This window comes from Salminus brasiliensis, chromosome 17, assembly GCF_030463535.1.
Source record: "Salminus brasiliensis chromosome 17, fSalBra1.hap2, whole genome shotgun sequence".
Classification (NCBI taxonomy): Eukaryota; Metazoa; Chordata; class Actinopteri; order Characiformes; family Bryconidae; genus Salminus; species Salminus brasiliensis.
Genome location: NC_132894.1, coordinates 10,954,723 through 10,971,802, shown reverse-complemented (window position 1 = coordinate 10,971,802; position 17,080 = coordinate 10,954,723). Strand labels below are relative to the sequence as shown.

General features: G+C 36.1%; 1 protein-coding gene across 1 annotated transcript; it reads right to left on the bottom strand.

Moving 5' to 3' along the window:
* Positions 1-874: 874 nt before the first annotated feature.
* On the bottom strand, positions 875-15,610 carry adgrl4 (adhesion G protein-coupled receptor L4). The gene is made up of 16 exons (XM_072660295.1): positions 15,541-15,610; positions 15,037-15,186; positions 12,781-12,930; positions 12,478-12,627; positions 11,177-11,247; positions 8,173-8,340; positions 7,590-7,773; positions 6,243-6,359; positions 5,944-6,143; positions 5,581-5,760; positions 3,577-3,780; positions 2,946-3,166; positions 2,661-2,727; positions 2,471-2,562; positions 1,873-2,041; positions 875-1,760 (listed from the first exon to the last, which is right to left on the bottom strand). Exons 1-16 carry the CDS (start codon positions 15,584-15,586, stop codon positions 1,698-1,700), a joined length of 2,232 nt encoding a protein of 743 aa, XP_072516396.1. The 5' UTR covers positions 15,587-15,610; the 3' UTR covers positions 875-1,697.
* Between the last annotated feature and the right edge of the window lie 1,470 nt (positions 15,611-17,080).

Here is a 17,080-nt window from a genome sequence, read left to right as displayed (position 1 = left end):
GACATTAGTGTCATTGGTGTTGCCAGAGCCATCATAGTACTACTAAACAAAGTCTCTTCATTGACAGGACAAGGACAATTGAAAGGACAAGGACAGAACCCAAATCTCCATAAAGCGCTGGCTCAATATTTTTAGATAACAGTAATCTAGAAAAATGATCTGCCAACTACAATAACAACACATAATCAATGATGAAATTATGGAACCTGATAATATTTTCTACAGTATACTGAGAGCCTAATACGTTTTCCCACCTCAGGTTTGTAGTGTTCAAAATTACAACCTTTTAACATGTTATGTGTATGGGTTAGTGTTTGTCTATGTCCAGTTATACACGCAAGCGTTTTTCTAGGTTCGTTTAGTGTCGCAGCCTGTTTGTCAATGCCTGTTATACGTCTGGATCTGCCTTGTCTCTATGTTCATCTATTTATGTATCTCGCGGTGGGAGGGAAATGTTGGGGGATATATGGTATGTCCTAGTATTTTATTACTATATGTTTAAATGCGGGTAAATATATATATATATATATATATATATATATATATATATATATATATATATATATATATATATATATGAGCATACACACCCAGAGCAGTGGGCAACCAACTCCAGCACCTGGGGGCCTTGCTCAGGGTCCCAACAGTGGCTGCTTGCCGAGCCCGGGTATCAAACCCACAACCCTGTCATTAATAGCTGAGAGCTCTAATCGCTGAGCCCCTAGTAGTAGTGTATCTACTTTTGAATGATCTAATTATTGGAATTATACCTAATGGCAGCCAAAACATCAAAACAAGCCAAACCATTTTAATTGAGTGCACAGTGCCCCCAACAAATCCCACCTCCCCACAAAAAAAACATGTAGACATCAAAACAAGTAAAAAATCCTTTTTAATGCTTCATCAGCTACTGTAAAGCCATCAGACATTGCCCACACCTAATTATGGAGTCGTCTCAGAACCTGTTTGTAGCATAAGTGAAGAACATCTACACTGCTCATAAGTTAGTTGATGACAGTGAGTTATTACAGTACGCACAGAAGACAAATGATTACATGTAACTTAAGCTACTGGAAATAAAGTAGTTCTGTTTGTGTTTGTATACAGTACTTTACTACTACTCAAGTACAAAAGCAAAAATGACATTTTACTCAAGCACATTTCACATGAATGTGCACTTTAGCTACTTTTCATAAGCGCCCACAGGGAATATGAACAGTTATGCATACTCTGATCCTTTGGGTTTTGTATGTATGATCTTATTAGGAATTCATAGAAATTGTGGATTTCATATGACTGAAGTCATTAGGTGCGATCCCATAGCCAAACCAATTACTACCCTTAGCCTCACCTTTCCATGTAGATTTAAATATGCCAGTTGGGGTCATCATATTATCTGTCTCTTTGGGTCTAGTGCAATTTTTACCTTACGCTACACTTCTTCTTCCATACTAAAAGTTGATATTTTACATTTACATGAACATGCCCTTGCACTTTAATTCTGTAGATGGACTCATAAAAATAAATATTTGGAGCTACCATTTGCTACACATAACTATTTTTTTTACATGTTCCCCAAAATGTAGTGTTTTTGGTGGCAAACTAACTGCAAGTTCCTATTTACAAGGTGTAGCGTTCCAATTGTATGAAACTTTTCAGTATGCTGCTGCAGTGGTGGCTGTCGTGGTGTGATTTCTTCATCTCAGGCATTCAAAACAGCATGGGACATTCTTGAACAGTCTGTAGTACTCTTCTTGAATCTGTAAAGGAGAAATTTCAGTGGTTATGCCACTAAAGTAGAAATCACACGCTGTGATCATTTGGGGTACATGTAGTCTGGACAGAACTGTGTCATACGAAAGCACACTATACCTTTCGAGACAAAACACAGAGGAAGATGAAGATAAACATTCCCTGGAAGGCGTTAGCAAACGTGAAGAGATAGGCTGTGAGGGTCGTCTCATTGAGGATGTGCACCACACCAAAAGTCCACGTAGCTCCGAGAACGAACAGGAGGGCAAGAGCTCCTCTAGCACAAGACCTGGGTTTAAGGAAGGAATTATTGAAACAATTTTTTTTTTTTATAATAATTGAATAAAAAATCAATTCATCAATTCAATTTGAATTTTGTGGATTTTCCTAAATGTCAGCCACAACAAGTAAATTGTTTTATTCCAAGTCATTTTGGGTCATTTCTATTGGTCCATTGACTTTGTAAAGAACAGGTGGCAGATTCAAATTTTGTCCAAAAGTTAGTATTTCAGCTATCAGCAATTTTGGACCTGTTTATCAAATGTTTAAACTTGAACTTAAAAACATTTTGAGCACAGTTCTGAAAGTCTATATGGTTGCATGATAAAAATAAAAGATGTTGCTTGACTATTTTTTTTTATAAAAAATCCACAGCATGGCCTGGCAGACTCTAGATGAGTTGGGATGAAATGATCTAGACATAAGCATGACATCTCACCTGATATTTTCATAGTGACTGATCTCAGGTTTCTTTACTGCTGTATGACGATAGACTTTATAGATGATAACCGCAAAAGCCAACAAATTAACCTAGATGTAACAATAAGAGAAAAGATTACAGAAAGGAAATCATAACTCAAATCAAATCATAGGAAATCAAAGACAATTTTTTTTTAATTTTGTCTCACCAGAATAATCAGACATGCAGGTCCGATGAAACTCCAGATGAAATTTTTTTCCGTGCTTAGCCAACACCTGAAAAATAACAACAACAAAGTATTTTTACCTGCTTTTGAGCATCGTACCAATGTTGGGTTGGGTATTTGGCAGTATTTTATCATTACTGCTGTACGTTATGTTACAATAGGCCTGCACTTGCACTTTGGTACAAACATGTTGATGAATGTTACAGCCACACTAAATGTCCTCTATAAGGTATCATGCATTATGACGATTGCTACGTCTATACTTACACAGTACTTGTACCATAGTATTTGTAGCCGAGAGTTGCAGAAATTGCGACAACCACTGCAGGACTTCCGTAGCCAAATATGTAAAAGTTGCGATGCAGGAAGCCTTTGTTGTAGATGACTCCAACAACAATCAGGTACAGGTGTATACCCTCGATACACATCCATGCGAAAGCAGCCAGGAAGAAGTAATGCAGCAATCCAGCAACAACTGAGCAAAACAACTGCAGTGTGGAGCAGAAAAGAAATAAATACTGTTATTCAATTAATACAAGTATTTGTATTTCTATAAATATGTCTATCCCACAATTATTTGACCCTAATGTGATGCTGGCCAAATTATCTAAAATAACCCTCTTCAAAGCCTTATCCTTCAACATAAAATATAAAACAAATGTAAATATTCATTATATAAATATTTTTTCATATGTAAATTTAGATGTAAAGCACATTTCTGCTGTGAGAAATGTTTCCCAGCACATTAATGTCTCAAAAATATTTCTGCCTGGAATGCTGGGTGTTTGCAGTTTATTTTCCATTAAAATGCATGGAAAACACAAGGGAAAAGGCTGAATATTTAGAGTAATTTTATGGAATTTATGAGCGTAATCTTGACAGAATTGGACATGCTCACCTTGTGTGTGTACATGTTTATCCCAACCAGAAAGATAAACTCAGCCATGAAAAGACTGCAGCACAGGTTCTTGTGGATGGTGGTCCTAGTGCTCTGGATCTCGCTGAAGAACCAGAAGGTGAAGATGCACATAAAAAGGCAGATGATGGAGATTACCATGCCCAGCTGGGTTATGCGAGTCAGCACATTATAGTGAGCAGCAAGCTGAGGAGGAAAATAAACACAGATTAAACTCTGAGGTATGGCTGTGTTAGAAGGCAGGGCAACCGAGTAAATCATGTCTGGCAACTTCATCAATACACTCTCAAAATGTCCTTAATGGATTAGTACCTAACCTTTATATGGGGTGGATGGGTTTTAAAACTTGGTCTTAACTCCGGCACATCTCATTTGCAACATGTGGAAAAATTGACATCCTTTTCATTGTGTATTAAATGTGGTTTAGGCTCGATGATAGAGCTGCTGCAGTAATCTCTCTCTCGCTCGCTCACAGTTTAGAAGATCTGTAAGGTAACTAACAAACCTTCAGTGCCAGTTTAGGTGCCCCAGTTCAAACTACATATCGCTGCTGTCCAATGAAAAACATGTATCTCCATTTCTGTCTGTTTTAAGTTTTCATGGTTTGAGATACATGGTTTTCATTGGACAGCGAAGATATTTTGTAGATTTTAGAAGTGGAAATTCAGGCCCACTTTGCATAAATGCGAGAAGCTGTGTTACACCACATTAAAGCAAGTACTGCAAGCTATTTAGCATTTTCACGTTTTCTGTGGGGTTTACGAACCTTGCCTCTTTTTGCCAAACGGTTTGCCAACCAATATGCTATGCAAGAGTGAATGGTAGCTAACAGTTTAAACATTTCTGCCACTATAACTGACCTGGACCGCTAGGCTAGCAGTGCTGAGTAACGTCCTAAACACTGTAGGCCAGGCCTTTACAGGACGGATCTGAGTTTGGATTATTTCAGTTTCAATTTAGCAGAGCTAGCTCAGATATTCTGAGGAATTCTTTTTCTTTTATTCATTCATAAACTGACCTTACATATAATATGTGGGGGCTGAGTAAGTGGATGGGAGACCGTATTTTTCTGTTGTGCTGTGTTTGGTATGGTTTCTCCTCAGCTACTACTATTCAGAGACTGCATAAAACAGAACCTGTTTATTCACATGTGGACGTACTAAAGCCATTAAAAACACTTTAGCCTGTAGTGCTGGTAGGTGGTTAAATATGCAGTTAAATAGCTGGCTAAATAAAATCAACCACTTTACACTGTAAAGTGTTTTAGCACTAGTACTTTCTTGGCTACGTTCATGTGCACTCATCTTATCAATATGGACATCTTTGAGTAGTAGTTCCCCAAAAATACAACCAGCTAAGTTAGCTAATTAGCTACCTAATTAATTTGGAATATTGTTAGTTGGTTAATTAGCTAGCTGGCTAACTAACCTGTTGGCTAACTAATTTAGCATGTTAACACTTATATGATCTTTGGTTCCCATGTGTATATGGTAGCTAGTTCAGACACAATCCTAGTTTATATAAAGTAAATAATCATAGTGTACTTAGAGGTGGGAAATATTATATCGTATGGTGATACATATGGTTATAGTAATACACAATTTACTTTTCTAAAGCACATTGTGGTTTATCATTAATGCATAAAACACTAACTGCACATTTCTTTGCAAAGAGTGTAATTAGTCCTGTTTAATTAGATGGAGGACAACACATAATATTTGGGATAGTGGGATAGTATTTGGACAGCAGTCCATCTGCCAACTCCTTGTGCTTTTGTCTGTGTGTCAAAATATAGATTTATATCTGCCGCATAAAATGCATGGCTCACTGTGCATTTGACTTTATAATACACAAAAATGAAACAGAAATGTATAAATATGTATAAATATACATTTTTGTGTAAACAAACACATATTTACTGTCAGAGACATTTCGTCATGGTCACTTAGATCTCCATGCCATTATTTGTTGACAGTGCAAACTCACATTGGCCCGGCCGGAGGACATAAGTATGGCGAAGTGCGTCAGATGATTACAGGAGCAGGTGGTGTGGCTCTTGTTGACGGAAGAGCGCTTGCAACCCTCTAGGGACCAGTGACCCCTCATTTTGGTGGGTGAGTAGTCCCAGAATGCACATTTAGTCTCATCGGTTTCTGGGTCTATTGGCTTAATAAAAAAAGAAAACAAAAGAAAATGAATTTAGGCTGCAAATATTGCGAGGGCTTCAGAGGTCTTCTATCTTCTAATTGCATCCATTGTTAACAAAGCTTTAATTTGGACTGTGGCTTGTAGTAACAGCTCATAGGTTTAAACACAGAGTTCATGATGAAGGGTCAACTTTGAACATACCTCACTGTGTTTGAGTGTGAAGGTCACGTGGTCCAAGGGGAAAGCACTGGGTGGACTTACAGCAGCAGCTATTACAGGAGAGTTTACCGTGATCTCCCCAGCCGCTGCATAGCGACTGTAGTCTGTCACACCAGGGTCAGAAGTGGGCTTCAGCAGAGGCCCAACGCTGTCGTAGTGGAGGAATATCACAGAGACGCTCCCTAATGCATAAAACATAATTCATGTACTGCATCTCTTGGGCCTGTGGGTTATATGAGAGATCAAGAGCAGAGCTTTAATGAGGAGCTCTGAATTCTCACCGTTTTTGCTTTGCTCCCTGCTGTATTTGGGCCTCAGTGAAATGGAATCTCCCCCGATGGAAACTGAGACGCTAGGCTTCTGTTGCTGGCGAGGGTCGAATTTGTAGAGTTTGAGTTCTGTCAACAGAGAAGTGCACAGTGATGAAAACCTTTTCTGAGACGGTTGCATTTCACAGTGCATGTGAAATCATGCTGCACATCAGAGGAATGAAGTGTTCTAAGTTTCTCTCTTAATTTCATTCAGTTCTCCTAAATATCATTAAGATGACTTCAGCATGATACTCGTGTCACAACCATAAAATTGAAAAACTTTTGACGGGATGTGAATAGTGTATTTACAGGGTTGTGCTCACCTGATGAACCACCTGTGTTGCTCCCAGTTTAAAAAGCCCTTAATTTTTTAAATAACTGACTGATCTCATCCCAATCTTGCAGACATTAGTTATTTCATAGTTCTCTTCTACATCTCAGAAACCTTTTCTCGTGATTATTTTAGCATTATTTGTCTCCAGAACGTCCTACAATTAAATGCTGATGTTGATCTCCACTTTTCTGTTATGGGAGGTTTAGGAGAAAGAATTTAGAAGCTTGTAATGCTTTGTTAAGACAGTTCCGAGATCTGCTTTGTTTCTCTTCAGACATTTCCAGACATTACCAACGTTTTCCCAAATCATTCCAGAACTGGCCTGAGACATTGTGTTAGCTGGCTGACCCACAGTGAAAACTGATCCTGCTTTTGTTTACATTACTGCTACATTTATTCTCATGTGATTATTGACTATGCCATCTCATAGATATCTTTAGATATCCCATATCTAAAAAGCTGTGAAATGAAAACTATGACTGAATATAAAAAAATAAATAATATGAACTCTTAAAATCGTAAAACAACTTTTCAGTTATGTATTAAAGCCTCAAAACAAATGAGAAATAAAACTCAGTAGTAAAATGTAATAGTTTCTATCAATTACCCATTCTTTTTTTTTGTACACTTTTTTCTTTTCCTGTTATGTTCAACTGTACAATCTTTTAGCATTTAACTATTTCACATCTTCATCACTGCTCATGTGATAAAGACTAGGTCCAGGCCTAGATGTTACATAATAGACCACTATGTGCAACAAACCACTATCGAATTCTGTAAATAGTAGTATTTTAGTATATTCTGCCAGACATTTTCACCTGTTATAAGAAATCATTACGAAACCCCAACATTTATTACTAGTTGCTCAGTAAATCCTGTGAAACTAATATAAATTTTATGTTATATAAGCTATAAGACTGGAAGGAATGGAAGTATGGACCTACATACCATATGTCAGAGAAACCGATTGTCGCTTGTCTTACCTACGTCCCTGGTGTTGACCTCCACCTCGACTGCCTGTTTGTAGGCTTTAGACAGAGCCAGTGCACCCTGTTCGGCAGTGTGGAGTAGCTTAGTGATGCAATAGTCCTTCACATCCTCACTCATTCTGTCCCATGCCACCTTTTCGTCCTTCTCAGCCAGGTTATTCACGCTCTCCACCAAACTCTACAAAACAACACAATTTTCATGTCCACCCGTGTGACCCGTTTAGCGCGACTCAGCTTTCAGACACTTTCATCTACCATATGTAAAAATATATAAAAATAAGAATAATTTATCACTGAAACAGTAAATATTTGGTCACAAATATTCAAATGTATCAAAACTTCATAACACAGTGTGGGTTTCAGTCACAGCATATAAAATCTTTTTTTATTTATTGTGGTAACATTTCACAGTGAATGGACCAACAGAAACACTCTTAACTCATTTGGAATAAGACATTGTTACCTAATATGCATTATAATCTATGTTTTTAAATATATGTGCACATGTAACCACATTGATAATACAGCCCAGTGAAAATGTACTGTGTGTTGTCAAAGGAGAAAATCGAACAGTTACCCTGATAGTTGTATTTATTTCACTTTCTTTCTGAGACTGATTTGCGAAATGTGAGGTGGAGATGGACAGGGCTTCGATGTAAGAGATGACAGCAACTGGGGCGAGATCACCTGATGTTTGCTTCCTTATCTCCTCCATTTGTTGCTGTGGATCTGGCAGGTTAATGATCTACAGGGATGAAACAGATTAAAAGGGCTTTAGATACTATTCTGAGTTGGGATAAACCATCAGTAACAGCATTTTATTGACTGGGTATATCGTTTCTACATCAACCCAGTTTTACATTTCAGTTTGCTTGCTTTTGATAGTAAGGACATTGATATAATATGTTTTATCCAGTTGAGAAAAATGTATACATTTGAATCAAGTACATTCAGTGCATTATATTTTTACTGTATATTTCAGAAATGACAAATGTTTTTGCTTCATTGTAATATTTGTACTAAAAAAAGTGGGTAGTGTGGGTATGAACGAGTGAAACTCATTGATATTATTAAATTATTATTATAGGCAGTTTAATTTGGCCCTTTTTTGGTTTCCTTTATCTGTTTTTTACTTTTTTATTCAAAACCAATACTTTCTCTCACTCCATCTTAAAAGCAAAGACAACTTGAACGTTTGGAGCTGTGCTATAGAAGAAACCACGTTTGCTTTCTCAAAGATCTTTACTGTGGATAATTTTTTCTAAATCTCCACTTAACACGCAAAGGTTCTTTAGAAAACCAAACATTCTGACAGGTTATTATTAAACATATATCTATACAAAATTGGAGCATATAAGAATTTGTCCTGAATGACCAGCAATAGCACAGTAGCAAGAGGGATAGTATGGATGACGCTGCACTTCCTTCTGACCTCAAGGTCATTCCATTATGCAAGCCCTGTATGTACGTGGACAAAAGCATGTCCTGTCCAGTTGTCTTTGTCTCTGCAGCAGTAAGTTAAAAATTCCAAAAAGACAATAGCAAAATAAGGGAACCGTGTAAAAATGTAAATATCATTTAAATATCACAGATTGTAAAAACAATAGGAAACAATATGTGCAATGTATAGCCAAATCAGTGTCTAACCATATTACAACATAACCAAATCGCTATATAACCAAATCACTACACAACCAAATTGCTAAATAACTAAATCACAACTTAACCAAATCACCATATAACCAAATCACAACTTAACCAAATCACTACACAACCAAATTACTAAATAACTAAATCACAACTTAACCAAATCACTGTATAATGAAATCGCTATATAACCAAATTACTATATAACACAACCATAACATAACAACATAACTATATAACCAAATTTCTAAATAAATATTTAAAATAAACAAAAATCATTACATAACTAAATCACTATATAACCAAATCACTATGTAACCAACTCACAACACAACCAAATCACCATATACCCTAGTTGCTACATAACCAACTCACCCTATAACCAAATCACAACAAATTTCAGCATAACCAAATCATTATAAAAACAAATCCCTATGTAGCTTATTCCCACTTTATAACAACTATTGAACCAAATCACAACATGATCAAATCACAACATTACCAACTGACTATCTAACTAAATCACCGCATAACCAAATCACTTTTAGCTAAACAGGCTAGGGGGAAAGTAGGGAAAATAAGATGGAACTAATGACAACATTTCAGACATATGCCAGCAGAGTGCACCATTCTCTCTTCTACTCTCTTCTCTTCTCCCTCTGTGTGTCCAGAGTAAAAACCCAGAGTAAGACTACACTGCATTCGGGATCAGACAGTGGAATAAAACTACACATACGGTACCATAGTCATCTGTTTCTTTTTTTGAAAACTAATCACATTATTTGAGTGCAAATGAGACTCCGATAAGTAACTTCATACTGTACCCATCAGTGAATTAATAATTCACAGTAGAATTACTTAACAGTAAATCTCAAGATTCAGAAAAGGATATAATAAAGTGTCAAAAAAGCATAACATTGCATGATTGTGATATTTTATATTATATTTAATACAAGTGCATTGTTTAAACATCAAGATTTGCAAAAAGACCAGAACCAACCAACAACCCTCCAGCACGGTCATGTAAGAGGTCCCTCCTCCTGCCTTCTAGCTCTACTCTAATTAGTAGATTATGCAACAGCTGCATTCATACATCAGTTCACTTAAATCAAAATGTTTTTCAAATATATGATAATTATTTTTTATCCTAGTTTTGTGAATCTGATCTAATTGCGGACTGACTGTTTCATTACACCCCTACAAAATAATATGCCTGTAATTTAAATTTAAATTAAAATGTACTTTACTGCTGTTACCATGATCTTAATAGAGAAGCTTAGCTAAATTCTTTATACAATATTTTCCCCATATACTCTTGCCTTTTGCTTGACCCTGTGTTACCTTTGTACTTCACACCTGCCCGGATAAATAAGTCCTACTTCCCAGAAACCACATGGTCAACGTGGAAGCTCTTACTGTACAATTTCATTTACAGCTGTTTCCTGAGTACAATGTGACCACCCAAGGTCCAAGGCAAATATGTAAAAGGGCCACTCTCAGTAAGGTGGGCTGAAAAACATCCGACAGAGCTGGACATCACATGCACATATGCATGCATGCTGTACAAACAAACTATCTATACACACACACACACACACACACACTACAGTATATATATATATATATATATATATATATATATATATATATATATATATATATATATTGTATTTCCCAGTATCTTATATAACAGCTGGCAAAAATGTAGTATAGTATACAGCTAGTATACAGACAGGATCAATCTTGAAAATAAATGAGTCAATGGATAATTAAACAAATACAAAGAATTACAAATAAAATCTGCTACTGTGATCACCCATCTAACCTCCACATGATGTAAAGAACCTATACTAATTAAAGTACTATTTCCGTACATTTAACAGCGATATCGGTTGGTTGCAGTAATGTATGGAGAATGTTATAACAATACTTACGTTTTGTACTGTTGCATTTACAGTCTCTGAAATACATTTACTGTCCTGATGACAGTCCTTTTTTGGGTCCTCTAAAACATCACAAAAAGAGTCTGTTAAATATTTGAATATTACATGAATAAATTAGTGAATTCTGTCTATATCTGTCTCTGTCTGCCCATCTGTAATTCAGTTCCACCACAGCTCATCTGATCTGCTTTAATGAAGCACTGATAGATAAACTAGGCATTGAATGGGAAACATAAGCAATTGGCCTCTCACAGGAGGTTTTTGCAAATGGTTAATCTAACACACTCAAACACTTAATTTGTGTTTATTATACAGTTACATTGTTTTGTCCAGATAAGTAGTTTTAGTTTCTCAGATGATAAGTACTGTGGATATGCTATCTATACTACTGTTCAACATTTTCATACATTTTTAGCTTTATATATAGTAATATAATGTATGTGTAAATATTCTAAACTACACGCCAGGTGTTTTTGGAAATGTTGTATTGAATGTTTTTAGCATTTTAGAGAAATCAAGAACGTATTGATTATAAACCATGTACTGTATTGTCACCAAAAGCTTCCCAGAATCTCCACATTTGCTGTTTTTGCTATTTATTGTGAACATAGTAGTCGTCCTATATATTGTGACAAACATACATTGTGACCAATAGAAGAGTTCCAAAAATAATTTTACACTGAATTCCATTTTTCCTGCAACTGTAAAGTTGCCATTTTGGAGATACAAGGTTTTTAGGAAACCTGCATGACAAATCAAAATTTTCAATTTTTAATAGTTTTGAAAAACATTTTTTTTTTTTGTCTTCACAGTGTTTAGCATTTTTTGGTGAATACAATCTGTTAAACATTGCATGATAAATCATGTACTGTAATTCTCTACAGTCATTTTAACACATTTCTACCTTGCCTTTTGATCTGAGCACGTATATATATATATATATATATATATATATATATATATATATATATATATATATATATTTTTATCATAACTTGGTTCATGCTTTATATTCTGCAGCTCTCTCTGTCATTTCATAATCATTTATATCTGCTAGTTCCACAAGTTTCCTTCAGATTATCTGAAACCTGTGCAGAAAATGTGAAATCTGCAACATAGTTTCTCCATTTTATTGTAATTTACATTGTGTCAGAGTTACATTGTGATCAATAGAAATGCTCCAAAATGACTTTTAAAATAAAATCTTTTTACATTGACAAATTTTCCCTTTTATTATAAAGTTGCCGTTTTGAAGATACCTGTGTTTGTGTGTGTGTGTCAGCTGTATTCACCTTTGCACTCTATACCACTACGTGGCTGAAACATCCTTGCTGCTGATGATGCTGTATAATTTCTTAGGCATGAGCAGTAGAAAGCTCCTTTTGTATTGTGGCATTTGGAGAAGGGGCCGCATTCCTGACCGTCCTTACACTCATCTATATCTGTGGCACACATGAGAGCAGTGTTAATGACATGGAAACGCAGCTGGGGCTTGTCTAAATGTGAAGGGTGTACAGACCTGCTGGTACTGAATGTCTGAAATATGTGATGTCTAAAAAATATAGCAGTCCTGCAAATTGAATGGGATGCCTTACCAATGCAGTGGGTTCCATCGTTAGTTTGAAATTCTGCTTTTCCCGTTGATTTGTAGCCCACATTGCAGGTGCAGAAATAGCCTCCATTAGTGTTGTTGCACTTGGCATTCTCTCCACAGATGTTTGTAACATTTGTACATTCGTTGTCGTCTGCAAGGTGTATAGAAATGCACGTGAGTCAACAAGGCTCTCTTGTCAATATGCTGGAGCTTTACCTCAGAATTTCTTTTATTTTGCTAGGAATAAAAATAAAGGAATTGTACTTGGTAAGAGCAACACAGTTATGACATGGAACAAACAAACAGACTGTTAACAAGTATTACACTAAGAGGAAAATACACTAAACAATAAATAGATTAAAGAATAATATGTTTAAAAAGTAATACAAGTAAAAAAACTGTAAAAATGACAGATTTTACACTGTAAATTACTCTGGTGAAATGAGTTGAGGCATCAATAAGAACATGTAGAAGACATATACAATTTGCTACTACAGTACAGACTTAAGTCAGCTGAGTTGTTTATTTGGGCAGTAACAGGTATTTATCTTCCACTAACCAGTACACAAAAAACTAGGTACTTATTTCATATATTTGTCCTTTATGTTTTCCAGTGTTGTCACAATTACTTGATTAAACTCAATTATTGCATTAAAAATTCAATTAAAAATAAACGGCCATTTATATGTATTTTTCCTTATTATATGTACTATATGTAGTTGTCATACAGTGTATTGCTCAATCACTAATATAATCGATAGTAATATGTTTTCCTGAAATAATCTACTTAAATAGTTTTAAACTATTTGTTGGTTGGCTAAAAACCTTTAACACAATACTATTATCAATATTACTATTATCAATAGATTCCCATGCCTGTCCAGATGAAATGATCAGAGCCCAGTAAGCCACATCTTATTACACTGCTGTGGATGCCTCAAGTTGGCAGCCCTTTAATGTGCTGCTATGTGAAGTTTCGTTCCACACTGTCCTCGCTCTGTGCGGAAAAGGGATATTCTTAGCCATGCTGCTGTACTCCCAGACACGGCGGGGTTATCAGCCACTCAGGAAATGTGTCTGAAAGGCACCTCTTACAATCGACTGGGGAAAGCAAGTTTTTCTGAGCACAATCTGCACCACATGATGCTCCATCTGAAAAAAATGTCTCTCTTTAAATAGCAAGAATTGAGGTAAAGAACAAATATGAGGAAAGATGATACTGGCATTCCCCAGTAGCATGTCATTATTGACAGTTTTGTCAATAATGACAGTATTGACAGTATTGACAAGTTCATATGGTAACAAGCAATTGCACTGAGTTTATCCAACCCTAAATAAATGCTTTGATTTCAATAATAATAATAATAATAATAATAATAGTTTATTTATTTAATTCATTTGAGTTGATTAACCCCAGTTCAGTTACTTGTTGCTGTTTGATGTTATTGTTTTAGGTTGGACAGATTTAATCATCTTAACAAAGTTTCATCCCATAATACTGTAATATAGCTATCATACTAAAGGTGGAAAATACTTAAGTAACTGTACCCTATTGCTTACAATTATGCAAATGTATTTTTGTATAGGGACCTGCACCACTAATTAGTCACTGCATTACACAACACACCACAAACAATCTGTTATGTCTGTTAAGTCATTTACATTTTGCTTCTATACATTTGTAAAGGACTTTTTGCACTAGTATATTTTGCGTTTTAAACTTCCACTTTTAATTGTGTAAGATTTGTATACAATACCCATACTTCTATTTCTCTGTAGTTATTCAACTTCAAATAAATGAATGGTTTGTTTTTCTGGACTTTTCTGGAACATATTCTGATTTTATAAACTTTGATATATATGTTTAAATCAAGTGGGGGGAGGGAAGCAAGGGAAGCAAGGGGGGGCAAGGGGAAGCAGCAAGTGGGGGTGGGGGGGGTCATAACCTAAATAAGCAGTCATAGTGAAACTCAGCTTCTAGGAATACAGACACATTATTTGGAGACTGCCTTAGACCAGCAGTTTTCTTCAACATATCTTAAATATATATTTTTTACTAAGTCGCTCATCTGTTTTCTATTACACTCTTAAATGTGTTATTGTTTTAATGCAACATCAATATTTTACTACATAATTTCCCAGTTTGAAAGGGTGAAAGATGAAAAGGCTTTTCTTTATTTTAAATTGTTGGATCATTGCAGTATCAGACTCTTACTGAATATAATATTCTTAATGAATATAATATAATATAACTTACCTGTGCATTCCTTGATTCCATCTCCAGAAAACCCATGCTTACAGAAACATCCATTAGTGGAGCCATTTATTGACCGACAACTTGCGTGCTGGTGACAGGACTTGCAAATGTCAGATAATTTGCATGGATCCAGCACAGTCGAAAGCCACACTTTTCAAAAAGAAAGAGTAGAGATTGGAAAACATGCATTTCTAAAACTCTTATATGAGCAGATGTAGGAAACAGAGACTAATGTGAATATAGCTGAGAATTACATACTATAGAGGGCTATAATATATATATATATATATATATATATATATATATATGTGTTTTTTTTTTGTTTTTTTTTTAAGTTAGACCGTGTCTGAAATGTAACTAAAAGAAAGACTGAAAGAAAAATAATTGTTAGTCTAAAATAAACAATAAAACATGTTTTCTGGAGACTGAAGCACACTGATCATCAACATCTACAGTCCCTCTGTAAGTCACTTGGGATGGAAGTCCACGTAAAAGGTGTCCTACCTGCCAAAAGTATGAGTTTCATCGGTGAGTTGAGGAAGAACTCCATTTGCGCCTAGAAACTGGATCACTTTTACCAGCAGTAGTGTGCCTGTGTGTGACGTACTTCGCTTCCTTTCATCAGTTTCCTGTTTCTCCAAACCTGACCCTTCCTGTTGGAGTCCTCAATCAGCTCTCATAAACATCGTGGAGGGACACACCAAGGGCAAGATCCCAACAGCGCTCCCAAACAGAGACAGAGTTAATCAGTGATACTATTAAAGCGTTTACTTAGTTGTCATTTAAAATGTGGTGCTAATGACATTCCCCAAAATAGAGGCTTTATTACATCCTAAGCGTTTCCCTAAGTAATTACTTAGAGAATTATATTTTTTGTAAATGACTAATAAAATCAGCCAATGACTTTTAGAAACAGCTACGTCCTCCAGTAAGACGACGCATGTGTTTTTTGCTCTCAAGCACCGTAAAGAGAATACAAATTGGACAGTTCAAGTTGGGATCAACCCACATTTACATGCTACCTCCATTTCAGCACATCTTTGGAAGACTGAAGAACAAGTGCCTAGAGTTCCCTAAAAATATTTAACTGGGGAACTGGGTTGCAGTTTTTTCCAATTTTTTTTGTCTCCAGTGAGACAAAAAACAGCATCTGTTGCATGAATCAAATCCAAGCAGGAAACGAATCCCATGGAGAATTATGGTGGTGGGTGTTTGATGTTGTGGGGAGACACTTGTTGGGATACAATGTTTTATGGACATCACATTCCAGGAGGTTTTAGATCTCGGATTAATTTTTTTTGGTTGGGACAAAAAAGCTAAAAAGGAATGAACCAAGATTCATTTGCATATCTCCCACCTTATCCAGCATTGTAATAAAAGACCAGTAGTTTACAAGTAGAAGTAGCAATACAACATATTTGCTCCTTTTTTGGAAGGGTGGCAATAATTCTGCAGGGCACTGTGTAGGAGTGCTGGAACACCTGGAAACCTTCTCTTTGCTTTGCTTTGTTTCCAAATTGCAAATATGAAATTACAAGCATACGCAGTTGTTTTGCTGCACACTCCTCATACAGAGCAGTTAGCATCCTCAGAAGAGTTATTTGGCACATAACAGCAACAAGAGCACCAGGGATGGGTGTGAAAAATCACAACACCACCAGTGGCGCATCCAGACTCTTAAAGAGACGTTTGCTTAACATCCACTGACAACACCCATATGACCAAGCGGTTTAAGGCAGATCAGGAGCAGACTGAAAAAGAGCCAAAGTGAAAGCTGTGGAGTTTCAGGACGTGTGTAAGTGGCTCTGAAAATTATACACTCGTGGGGAAAATGCTATCACCAGAAAGCACACTAGCCTGGGAAAAGCCCTCTTGTCCCGCCTTCAGCAAGGCCTTTTGAAGAAAATGTTTGAGTCATGCTGTAGCTACTGGACAAAACTCAGCTGGGCAGCTTTGATGCAGGACTCAGAGGCTAGCTAGAATAACTAAGTTAATTCATTATTCTCAAATAATTCTATATGAATTATACAATTGGCACATTCTT